At 32.7% G+C, this 13724-nt stretch overlaps 1 protein-coding gene across 1 annotated transcript; it reads right to left on the bottom strand.

Annotated features, from left to right (window-relative positions):
• Positions 1216 to 11832, bottom strand: LOC109326280 (calcium-binding protein CML37-like). Its single transcript, XM_019558983.1, has 2 exons — positions 11139 to 11832; positions 1216 to 1226 (listed from the first exon to the last, which is right to left on the bottom strand). The coding sequence occupies exon 1, from the start codon at positions 11569 to 11571 to the stop codon at positions 11149 to 11151; it is 423 nt and encodes a 140-aa protein (XP_019414528.1). The 5' UTR covers positions 11572 to 11832; the 3' UTR covers positions 1216 to 1226; positions 11139 to 11148.

Here is a 13724-nt window from a genome sequence, read left to right as displayed (position 1 = left end):
AGCCAAAACCCATCCAATAAATATTGAAAGAGTATCAAAGTTTTCCTATTGATGGAAACTCAAGAATTTTCAGAACAACTTCTTCAGATAAATCTGAGTTCTATCAGCCTAATATGAAACATGATATTTAACAATTTAACAAGCAAAACACTTGATCTCACATCCTAGTGAGATTTTACAACCATTGCCTATTCCTAAACAAATTTGAGAAGATATTGCAATGGACATGATAGCATGCTTTCCTCCATCAAAAGCATACACAATGATTGTTGTGGTGATAGACTAACTCTTTAAGTATGCTCACTTCCACCCATTAAAAACTGATTATTGAAGCATGCATGTTGCTGAAATCTTCATGGCTTCTATAGTTGAGTTACATGGTATGTCAAAATCTATTATGACTCATAGAGATAAAGTTTTCACAAGTTTTGGCAACAATTGTTCAAGCTGCAAGGCACAACACTGACCATTGAGGTCATGTTGTTATGAAAGAATCTTAGTTGAATGATTCTGTATTATTGAATCAAGTATGTATGGATAATGAATAGTAAAGTCTAATCCCAACATTAGTGTGATTAAATCAAGTTTTAGATAGTAGTATAATCAAACAAATAAACCAACCTAATTGAAATAAATTAGAATAACAATATTTTGTTGAAAGACTAGTGTCAAGCAAGTCCGTGTGGATTCGAAGATCATTTTATACTTGTTTAAGACACTGATTTGATATTTTATTGACCAATTTTTCTGTTAGCAGTAGTACACAATAAGAGAATTTGGAAATTGAATCTTTCTTGAGACCTGGCATTGAAGAAACTTCTAAGGGTCCCCCTTCATCTTTCTTGAGACCAGATCATCACATAATTCTTCGAATGAAGAGTTTTGAAATTCTCCCGCATGATCACTTCTTATAGCAGCGATTTTTAGTGATTTTTCATTCTGAACTCTTTTAGCATAAATGTTAAAAGCTTTGAATGTCTTATTCTTATGAACTAAGAATATAGTCCAAGTATATCTCGAAAAGTTGTCTACTATAACAAGAGCATAGTAGTTACCACCATAACTTTTTGTCCTTGAGGGGCCAAATAAGTACATGTGTAGTAACTGCAATGGTCTATCGGAAGAAACCATATGCTTACGTTTAAAGGAAGTTTTTGTTTGTTTACCCATTTAACAAGCACTACATAGTTTGTCTTTAACAAAATTCATTTTTGGTAAACCAACAACTAAATCTTTCTTAATGAGTTTATTCAAATGGTCCATATGTATATGAGCAATTCTCCTATGCCAAAGCCATGCATCATGATTATCATTAGCAACTAAACATGTTATTGGTAAAGAGAAGTCTATGTCAATCATATATATATTATTTATCCTCTTATCAATGAGTTTTGAGAATTCTTACTTTCGATGATGCACTTATCTGGGTAGAATGCCACATGGAAGCCTTTGTCACATAATTGACTTATGCTTAGATGATTGTGCTTGAGTCCTTCAACATATAATATACCTTCTACGGTTGTTGAGGGTGGTTTTCCAATTCTACCAACTCCAAGTAATTTTTCCTTTCTATTATCACCATACGTGACATAACCTTTGTCCCTTGGAGTGAGGACAAAGAACTTGTTTCTATCCTGTCATATGTTTTGAGCAGCCACTATCCAAGTACCATAAGTTGCATGCGGCTCTCAAATTATCCTGCAAAACAATTTAAGTTTTATTAGGTACCCAATATTCTTTGGGTCCTACATAGTTAGTACCTTTCTCAACCCATCTAAAATGACCTAGAGGTATACTATATTTTCTAATTTTACAAGTATTTGGTGTATGTCCATGGTTTTGACAATATGTACATATGGGTTGATGTTTATCTATCCTAGATTTACTATTTCTATTTTTAAACTTATGGATACTTTATTTTTCAAAGTTTATCTTAGTTGAGACACTTTGTTTCTTAGAAACATGGCTTTTTGAAGAATATAGTTGAGTATTATTTACCTCTTCATGATTAGAATGATGAGATGCCATCAAGGAAAGATGTGTTTATTCTTCATTTTCTTGTTCAGATGCGAAACTGGTATCATTGTCTTCCCAAGCAATGTAGGCTCTCTGTCCAGTCCTCATTTCATTATTCCCTTTGAAGGAGTTCCTTTTCAAGTTTGCACAGTCCATCATCATATGGTCAGATTTGCCACATATGAAGCATGTGAAATTTTTATTTGAAGTGGAGGCGTCATTGTTCTTGGTGAATTTTCTCATTTGTCCAATTTTACCACTCTTGTTCATTTTAAGGAACTTGCTGAACTTCTTTACAAGAAGACTCATGTCTTTCAATTCTTCCTTCTCAGATTCATCTTCTGATGATTCATATTTGTCTACTTTCGCCTTAAGAGATATATTCTTCTTTTTTCTTTTCTTTCTCTTCATGTTGGTCAAGTTGGTTGAGCTTTAATTCATGTTCCTATAATTTTCCAAACAAAGCAGCCAAAGACATTTTCGATAAACTTTTCTTTTCAAAAATGGTTGTTACCTTAGGTTGCCATGTTCTGGTGAGTGATCTTAGAACCTTCAAGTTCAAGTCGCTGTTTGATAGTACCTTGCCCAGTGCAATAAGGTAATTTTTAAGATGAGTAAACCTCTTTTGAAGATCCAGAATTTTCTCTCTAGGTTTCATACGAAACATTTTGTATTCTTGGGAAAGAGTGTTGAGTCTTGATCTTTTTACCTCCTCTGTTCCTTCATGTGTTGTCTGTAGAGTATCCCACATTTCTTTGGCAGATTTGCAGATTGATACTCTAAAGAAGTCGTCTATGCCATGTGCTGATGTGAGGATGTTCTTTGCTTTAAGATCATATTGCACCTTCTTTTTATCTTCATCATTCCATGAAGATTTGGACTTTACTTCTCTTACGCTGTTGATTATAATGAAGGGTTCATATGGTCCTTCTTCAATTGCATTCCATATGTCCAAGTCTTGAGATTCTATGAATATCCTCATTCTGATTTTCTAAAAGTCATAGTACTCTTCAACAAAGCTTGGAGGGCGGTTGATGTTGGAACCTTCTCCTAGAAATGATCTTGAGACCATCTTCGATATAGGATTAGATTTGAAATATCTTACTCAAGAATAACTCTAGTGCCAATTGTAAGAATGAGATTGCAACTAAGAGGGGGGTGAATTAGTTGACTTAAAATTATGGTCATTTTTTCTTCAAAATCAAGAGTTAAAGTGTAGTGGAAAATATATGTAGAAATTAAAAAAATAAATAATCAAAGAGATAAGGGATAAGAGAATATACAAGGATTTTTATACTGGTTCACCTTCTTGTCCACTGAAGGCTACATCCAGTCTCTTGCAGCACAAGAGATTTCTTCTCTAAAGATTATGAGTTGCAATTATAATATCTCACCACGAGATCTTTATGTACCTTACACACTCTCTAATCCTTATTCACTTTTGGAAAAACATATTTACAAGTGATTCTAATCCCATTTCTTATCACACTCTTGTGAAAGAAATTATTCTGCAATAAAAATAAAGAATGTACAACAATGGTAGATTGCCTTTACAAGTATGAAAGTAATATAACTTCCAATCCAATCAACTATTTTGTATACTTAGTAATAATGTTCTTTATAAGTTGGTAAACTTTGATACACTTTACTTTAAGCAACTTCGGAAAAATCAGCTTTGAAAGTTTAAGAACTAATTGCCAAAAGTGCAGAAAAATAATTACAGAATGTGTGTAAGAGCTTTTGAAAATTTTATGAGTTGTGTGTTTGTGTTGTGAGATTCAATGTCTTTATGTAGACTTTTCAATCACCCATAGTGCCTCTATGAAATGGTAGGAATAGATTGGAGTGAAGACATTTCGTTTGGGATGAAAACCTTTCATTTTGAAATCTAAAATTTGATACAACAGCTCTCAGTAATCGATTACAACTAGTGGGTAATCGATTACCTAAACATTCTGTCCAATGGGCATTTAAATTCGATTTAGAGTAACCGGTTACAGGAAGTGGGTAATCGGTTATTCAACTTCATTAAAACTGGTAATTTGTTACTCAAAGATAGTAATGAATTACTCTGGTCAATTTTAATATGGATAACTCTTTTCTCACACACGTAACCTGTTACTTAGATGCAGTAACCTATTAGTTTTGAGTATATTGAAGTGTTTCAATTTTCTTTTAAAATAGTTTAAGCATTACTACTATTATATATTCAAGAGTGTAGGATAAAAGTACATATTTAGACTTAGACTAATTTGTCTTGAAGCTTTGTCTTCTTTGTCTTTATAAGTATTCTTCATTTTCTTCTTTTTGGTGATGTTAGTGTCTTTATCAAAAATCGTGTCAATGTTAGGAATAAAGATCTTCTTCACACAGTTGAATAAGAAACACATAGATAAAACATTACAATTTCAACCAACTTTGTCATATAAAAAATATATAATAAATTGGTTAGACTCAAACAAAACATACAAAGAAGCAATAAAATATTTGTATTGGAGAAACAATTATTAAGTTCCTTAAGATGCATATCCATAATATTTAAAATAATTTAACAAAATAATGATTATTTGTTTTTCATGAAACATGTCATTTACAAAAAAATTATGTTTTGTAATATACATATTTTTTCAAAAAGGCAGGGTATGCACTTGCACTCCCTAAAACATACATGGCACCGTCCATGGTTGATATTACATATGTTATGCCAATTTATAATTAATTTCACTGCACCACTATATGATGAACGTTGAATATATAAATACAAGCTATGTTAATGTCATGTAATGTTACACTATTTAATGAAGTAAGATTCTTCAACTCATATCCAATTTATGTTATTACACAACAAATGTTTTTACACAAATAATTAATAACGTTATGTATTTAAAATTTCATTGAATATAATAATGTCAATTTAAACTTTTACTTTAGCGGTTTTAGATCATCCATTATAATTGGTATCAAACTCAGTAGCATTAGGCCATTTATTGTCACTAAATTCTAACGTCAATTCAAAACAACTAGCATGTATATAGTTCCAATCTTGAATAATATATGAACATACGTTCCTCCAATCTTGCATTCCACCAGAAAACTCCTTGCTTGAAGACATGTTTTCTAGAACCTATAATCAAATAAATATATACTCATTATTTTTTCCAATAATTCTTTAAATATAGTTTCATATGTATTTAATAGATATTCTTAATTGCTATTATATAAGGTAATATAATATGATTCTTAATAATGGAGCATTCATGATGACTAGAGTAATTTTTTGCAGTCCTTTAATGAATCAGTTACTAATTTTATTCTATTCATTTACATTGCAGATTTGCTATATTATACTACAATGTAAAAGGGTAAGTACTTTTTGAGTTGATTTTTGTTCAACATATATATTATGATACAAATGTAAACATGTCACTAATATCTATATCTATATATATATATATATATATAATTTATTTCTATTTAATAACATTGAAACATATGTATATTAACTATGCGAAAGGAAAAACAATTATCTTGTGCATATGCATGAGTTACTTACTAGTTACCTCATAAAATTAACATACTTCTTTAATTATACAAGAAACTACCATGGCTATCAATTAACATCAGAGGTTTGGGGAAAGATTGAAGAAGAAGGTGATCAAAGATTTGGTTTGAAAATATAAACCAGACTTCATTTTTATTGAACAAACTAAGATTCAGAACATAGCCAGGAATGTGTGCTCTTCTCTGTGGGTGGTAATAATTTTGATTGGGCCTTTAAGCCAAGGATTTCTTCTTAGTTGAGGAAATCTTTTGTGGGACAAACTTTGTGTTGGTTAAGGATAAATGGGCATTGTATAATGAGTTTTCCACCATTATGAATGTTTATTGACCTTGTCACTTGGATGGTAAGCGAAAGTTTTGGAATGAAGCTAAGAACACAAAGCTAAGTTATCACGGTGATTTGTGGTGCATAATAGGTGATTTAAACTCAACAATTCAAATGGATGAAAGAAAAGGTATGGGGAGTTGTGATTATAGAAGGGATTGTGAGGAGTTTGTGCAATACATCCTTTACATGGAGCTTTTTGATATACCTTTCTCTAGTAAGAAGTTTACTTGGTATCTTTCCAATGGGAAGGCTATGAGTAGGATTGACAGATATCTAGTAAATGATGGTTGATTAGCCAAATGGGGTAGTTTGGTTCAGCTGGGACTTCCAAGGACTTTCTCATATCACTGTCAGATTCTTTTAAAGATTGACGCTTCAGACTGGGGACCGAAACCGTTCCGTACAAATAATTGCTGGCTCTCGAATCCGCAGTTTGGTCAGATTGTTGTTGATGAGTGGAGGAATCTAGTGATCAGTGGAAAGGGATCCTTGTGTTTAAGGAGAAATTAAAAAAAACTTAAAATGGTCTTAAAGTGTTGGAATAAAGAGCGGTTTGGTATGCTGGATAGACAAATTAATGATATGGTGTTGGATAGACAAATTAATGATATAGTGTTGGCTATCAATCTTATTGATGCTAAAGGTAGCATGAATAGCCTTACAAAAAGTGATGTCATGTCTAGACAAAAGGATAATTTTCTTTGGCAGAAAAACAGAGATAGATCTGCAAAGGCTACTCTAACTCTAAGTTCTTCCATTTATCTATAAATAAGAATTGGAGTGTCAAGGAAATCACAGGTCTTGAAATTGATGGGGAGTGGGTAGAAGATCTAGTCAAAATTAAAAACTACATTTTAGCCTACTTTAAGGATAAATTTGATGAGAATAACTAGAAAAGATCTTATTTTGATGGTATTAATTTTAATTGTCTGTCTGATGTGAATAATGCTTTCCCAACTACGAAATTTGAGAATTAAGAAATCAAGGATGTCTTTTGGAGTTGTGATGGTGATAAAAGTCTTGGACGTCATGGTTATAATTATACTTTCTTCAAAAAAATTCGGGACTGCCTTAAAGAAGATGTGTTTAATATGGTGAATAATTTCTATAGGTTTGAGATTCTTCCTAGAGGATATAATATGGTGGATAATTCGGGATTGCCTTAAGGAAGATGTGTTTAATATGGTGGATAATTTATTGTTCTTATTCTAAAGAAAAAATGTTTGCAGGGTCTCAACAAATTTTGTCCCATCTCACTCATTGGATGTATCCAAAAGATCATTTTCAAGGTGCTTGCTACTAGACTTAAAAAGGTGATCCACTTAGTAATTTATGATTGCAGATCATTTTCAAGGTGATTGCTACTAGACTTAAAAAGGTGATCCACTTAGTGATTTATGATTGTCAATATGCTTTTATCAAAGGTAGATTCATCATGGATGGTGTGGTGGTGGCAAATAAGGTGATTAACCAAGCTAGGAAGAAGAAGAGATGTGATAGCTTTATTCTTAAATTGGACTTTGAAAACGCATATGATTTAGTGAATTGGAAGTTCCTCCTTTATATGACGGAGAGATTGGGTATCTTCCACAAATAGAGGGTGTGGATCAAAATCTTACTTCAGGTAAACTCAGTGTCCATTTTGGTTAATGGCAGTCCTGCCAAAGTGTTCTCTATGGCTAGAGGGTTGAGGCAAGGTAGTCCTTTAGCACCTTTTCTTTTTCTTGTCATTGCTGAAGGTCATAGTGGCATTATGAGAGCGGTTGGGTCAAATAATATTTATTTAGGTTACAAGTTTGGTAAGGATGCGGTCCCTATTTCTCATCTTCATTATGCGAATGGTACCCTTTTGATTGAAGAGAACTCTGAACATAATATTATTGTGTTGAAAAATATTCTTAAATGCTTTGAATTGACTTCTAGGCTGAAAATTAATTTCCATAAAAGTTGTTTCATGGGTCTTAACTTGAGTTATGACTTTGTCATGAAGGTAGTGGATAAGTTGTATTGTGTTGTTAGCTCCATCCCATTCAATTTTTAGGGAATTCCAGTGGGTGCAAATCCCAAAAGGCTTTCTACTTCCTATCATTGATTCGTTCAAAAATAATCTCTCTCTTTGGAAGCTCAAGATCATCTCCTTTGGTGGTAGGATAACTCTTATTAAGTCGGTATTGTGTTCCTTTCCTATCTATTTCTTTTCTTTCTATAAAGCCCTGATTTCTTTTATAAATGTGATTGACAAAATTAAGAGATGATTCCTTTGGGGAAGGGGGAAGAGATAAAAGTGATTCACTAAGTGAGGTGGGAGAAAGTGTGCAGACCTAGAGAGGAAGGTGGTCTTGGGATTAAAACTTGGCCTTGTTAGGTAAGTGGATATGGAGAATGTTAAGTGAGGGTAATTCTCTATTGGTGAAAGTCTTAAAATAAAGGTATCAGGATGGGTTTTTAAGGTGTACAAGAGACATTGATTTAGATTTCTTTAGAAGGGGCTCTTCTTGGTGGAGAGAATTAGGGTCTCTTCGTTAGACTAAGGAAGGAATAGGTTGTGGTTGGGTTAATGTTAGTATTCACAGATCTTTAGATAGTGGCCTATATGGTCATTTATGGACTGACTTGTGGGTTGGGAGTGAAACTCTCAAAAATTCTTTTCCTAGACTGTTTCAGGTGGCTTTGGATAAAGAGGCCACTATTGTTTCCTTGGGTGTTTGGAGTAATGGCGTTTTGGTCGTGGAAATTGATATGGAGAAGGAACTTGTTCACTTGGGAAGAAGAGGAATGCGAAGAGCTTCTAAGCCACCTCCATGGCTCTACTCCTAAATAACATAGTGATGACTCATGGATTTGGATTCATGACACAACTAGATAGTACACAGTGAGTAATATTTATCAAACTCTAGAAAAGGTGGAAGGGAGCAATAAACTTGTTTTCTTCAAAAGACTTTGGGTGTGTATTGTTCCAACAAAGATGAGGTGCCTAGTATGGAAAATTGTCTTAGATGGGATACCAACTAAAGTGAATCTTGCTCATAGAGGTGGACTAAATGATCAAGACCACCTTCTTTATTCTCTTTGTGGTGAAGCGGAAGAATATACTAATCATTTGTTTTTTACATGTTTTGTATCATATCTTGTTTGGAAAAGGTTTTACTCTAGTTTTGGTTTCTCTTCTATTATTCCTAACGAAGTCAAGTCTCTTTTTTAATCCATGAAAACTTTATAAGGTTGAGGAACAATAAAAAAAAGTTGTGGGTGGCTCAATGGTTTGTCATAATTTGGACTATTTGGCACATAAGGAACAAAGTTATTTTTGATAACAAGAGATTCCATAATGATGAAGTGATGGACCTTATTTTCTTGCACTCATGGAGCCTTCTCAATTCTTGTTTTCCTTTCTTCTCTTTCTCATTTGTAGAATGGGTGAGTAACCCCTCAAGTTTACTTTCTCTTTATTAATTTTAGGGATTATGTGTATATGAGTACCACGTGTTCTCCTAATTTATTTATCTATTGATTAATAAATATTTCATTGCTGATCAAAAATATTATCAAAGTAACTTTAGACCAACCAGTCTTTCATATCTTGGATAGAAACTTATTCTAGATTCCCTAATGGACGTTTTTTTAGCGAGCGTCTGGTGGATCTAGAAGTGGAAAAATCATATTGTATTTGATAATGTGACTTGGGATATATCTTATGTTTCTCGGATTGTCCATATTGACTAGGATTGTGCACTATGGAGTCTATGATGATCGAAGAATCTATGTCGAGTGTTCATTGATGTCCTCTGAAAACTGGTATGGTTAAACTCAATGTGGATGGTAGCTGCAGTCTGTGTGATCCTCATGTCAGAGGACGCGGTGTTATTGCAATCACGATGGTCTTTGGTTAATCTGGTTTCAGTGATAATTTTGGAATTGGCTCCTCTATCCAAGCTAAACTCTTGGCGATTGAACATGGTCTTGAGTTAGCTTGAAAGTTGGGTTATCGCCATGTTATTTTGGAGAATGGACTACCTTGAAGTTATCCATATCATTACCGATAAGGTGCAAATTAGCTTGGATCTTATTGGTATTGTGCTTCAAAATATTTGTGGGTTGTTGAGGAGAAATTGGGACGTTCGATTTCAACATATCTACAAATAATAAAATATGATGGCATATTATATGTCTAAGCTAAGTTTGTGATATCTGAAGGACTTGAGAATTTGGGACTCTCCACCCCCTAAGGCTTTGCTTCGGAGTTAGAAGGGAAAGGGAAGGAGAGTGATCAAAGGGTTAGGAAGGGGGAGGAAGGGAAGGGAAAATGAAGGAAATTATCTCTCTTGTTTGGGAATATAAAATTTAGATAAAGGGTGATAAACTAATGATAATATGAGAATATTTTTTTATTTTTCCTTAAAAATGTAATTGACAATAATATATAATTATATATTATTACTAAACATATTTAGCTATTTTGATATTTATCTCAAAAAACCCTAAATTTGAGGAACTTTAAAAATAGACATATGGAGGGTTTGAGAAATCCTCTAAAACATTCCTCTCTCCTTCATCCAACTCTCAAACAAAGGGAAGACTTTCCAAAGTCATTCCTTCTCTTCTCTTCCCTTTGTTTGGGAGTATGGTTTTGGAGGACTTTCCAAAGTCATCCCTTCTCAAACCCTCCAGAACCCTTCATGTGTCTATTTTTAAAGTTCCTTCATTTGGGATTTTTTGAAAATAAAATGTCAAATTACCTAATTTTTTAGTAATATTATATAATAATATATTATTCTCAATTTCTCATTATTAATTACATTTTTAAAGGAAAAATAAAAAATATTCTTACATTATCATTAGTTTAATGTCCCCATCTAAATTTTATACTCCCAAATAAGGGAAGGGATTGTCTTCCATTTTCATTCCCTTCTTCCTCCTTTCTAACCCTTTAATCTCTCTCCCTCTCATTCCCTCATAACTCACAAACAAAGCCTAAAGTTCTAACAATTATACAGATCGACCTTTCCCATATGTTTTAGTTTTTCTTACTTAATTTCAGATGTCCAACAAAAAATAGAATGTAATTTAGGTGGAAGTGCAATTATTATTGAGAAGCAGCAAAACATAATTTACAAATCAGTCTTGCAAAGCATAAAAAGAGTTTAATTTACACGTGATTTAGAAAAGGAATCAATCAAATCCAAGTTATCCTCGCAAAATTAAACTATACCATACCCATAGTCAACATATATACAACCTTCACATCAATGCATCATAATTCTGAATTCTTCAAAGCTAAGCATACCATCCTCATTCAAATCAAACTGATTGATCATCACTTTGCATTCATCAATGGACTTGGATTCCCCCATTCTTTTAAGCATATTCTTCAAGCTCTTGGATGTTATAAATCCACACCTTCCTGTATCATACATCTCAAAAGCATCCCTCAAATTCTCCAACTTCTCTCCCTCTCCACCTGATTCCATCAACACAATCAAATCCTCCAAACTCAGAAACCCATCACCATCTGAGTCCAATGCCTCAATTGCCATTTCTGCTTCCTTCAGCAAAAGCTCCCCTCCCATCATACTCAGCCTGTGCCTAAGCTCAGAGGGTGAAACTTTGCCATCACCATCTTCATCAAAATATCCAAGTACACGCTCAAATTGTGTGTCACTCCTCATCTTGCTAGACTTACAATAGCACAAACCTTAAAAGAAACTAAGTAGAATTTATTTTGAACTATAAAGTGGAGACTGCAACAACAAACGTAATTTGTGTTATGCAAATGGAAATGGGACTTTATAATATATGTTGTGGTGTTTGGCGAATTGTATTGTATGAAACATTAGATTATGTGAGTGGTCATTATATATAGGAGATAATTTAAGTCAAGTGGGGTTGTTTATAGTTGTGTATAAGAATGGAAATATGAAGTTGCCGCGACTCTTCCTAAGAGATAAGAGCATGGAAGCCACATAATATACTTGGTTGAATGAGGACAAATGGTTCGGAGTTAATGGCTTCAAACACATCTCTACCACATGTTTATTTCAAATTAATGGTGGGTATGAAATAATTTCACCTTTCAAAAAGTGGAAAGTGGAAAGCAACCAATATCAGTAAAGAGATTGCAATTGTTTCCCTTTCCGGTGGGTAATAATTAGGGGTGTCAAAACGGGCCGCCCAGCCCGTTTAGCTCGCGCCCGCAAATGCCCGCAATAATTTAAGCGGGCGGGGCATGCCCGCAATTGGTTAACGGACAAAAAGTCATGCCCTGCCCGTTTTAAAACGGGCTAACGAGCCGCCCGCGGGCATTTTCCTGTTTACATTAAAAAAGCAACAATGGTAAATGCTAAGTTATCAAGTACATTATGCAATAAATTAATAGATTTTACATAACCACATTACACAATAATTCAAAGTCTCTATAATAATAATAATTCAAAACATGTTTCTCTAACCATATTAGATAATAATTTTCTCTAACAAGTCTGCAATAATAACTATAAAATAACCAAGCAATAATAAAGTCTTGGATTAAAATTTTAAAGTGTAGAATTTAATGCCCGCGGGCCGCCAGCGGAGCCCGTTTAAAATGCCCGCTAATAAAACGGGCAAACGGGCCGGGCAATACGGGCTAACAGGCAAAAATACCATGCCCTGCCCGCATTTTTTGCGGGCAATGCGGGCTGGCCCGCTGGCAATGCCCATATTGACACCCCTAACAATAATGTGTGAAGAAAGATTTACTCATAGTGCTCCAATGGCTCTAATATTTATACATTTTTAGTATAAAAATTTATACACACTTAAAACTTCAATTTAATAGTAGATGAGAATTAAAACTGAATGGTGAATGATATTAAATTAATCAAATCAATTTTCATAATAGATGTATTTGAGCAAACCTCTACATATATAAGTGTAATATATATGTATTACTAGTGTAAAATTTTATACATAATTATTATATCATTCACCATTAAATTAGGTTATTTTTTATTTTAAGAGAGTTCATAATGATTAAATATGAAAGATGGATGATATAATGATACTCTTTTAAACTCATTAATAGATACGTTTTTCTCTATATATTGTTATTGTTTGAAGCTATTTTATATATATATATATATATATATCGGTACTATTTGAAAGTATATTTATATATTAATTTAATCAAATATATATACATGTTAGTTCTCTGTTTATTAATCTATGTCTGAGTATATTTAATTTGAAATTATATTATAATATTAGAATTATTAATTAGGAAAGTGATCAAATCTAAAATGATGTCTTTTCAAATTGTATTAATGGATCATAAGCCTTAACTTTTTTCCTTGTCTCTTGCAATTTCCTTATTAAATTAATTAATGAGATATGTTGGTAAAGTAATTTTTATTGTTGAAATTGATTTGGTTAAAATCACATGGATGTTAGTATGATATTATTTATGTGTACTGTAATTTGTCCAAAGGAAGACTTGATTTTGTCAAATAATAAAATATTTGTGATGATAAATATGTAACAACTATAAAGATTTTCATGTGAATAATAATAAGTCCAAAGAAAGATTATTGGTGGACATAATTAATTGTTCTTATTTGATTATTGTTCATTTATGAATTAATTTCTATATCCAAATATTATAAATTGATGTAGTATATGGTATTTTGTTATAGGTCTATTATATGAGCATGTTTTGTTATATATACTATATGACTTGTTATATGTGAACATGTTTTGTTACATGACTTGCTTATTTATATGTGAAGATGTTATCAACTTTATTTTGTTCTTCTAGATTAAATATTTGTTCTAGTACTGCAAATGT

Source organism: Lupinus angustifolius, chromosome LG14 (genome assembly GCF_001865875.1).
Source record: "Lupinus angustifolius cultivar Tanjil chromosome LG14, LupAngTanjil_v1.0, whole genome shotgun sequence".
NCBI lineage: Eukaryota > Viridiplantae > Streptophyta > Magnoliopsida > Fabales > Fabaceae > Lupinus > Lupinus angustifolius.
Note: the sequence above shows the minus strand (reverse complement) of the source record. Positions and strands in the feature narration are given on the sequence as shown.

What these genes read in the sequence shown, in the direction of transcription:
- LOC109326280 (XM_019558983.1), bottom strand. Translation starts at nt 11,571, where the DNA reads ATGAGGAGTGACACACAATTTGAGCGTGTACTTGGATATTTTGATGAA.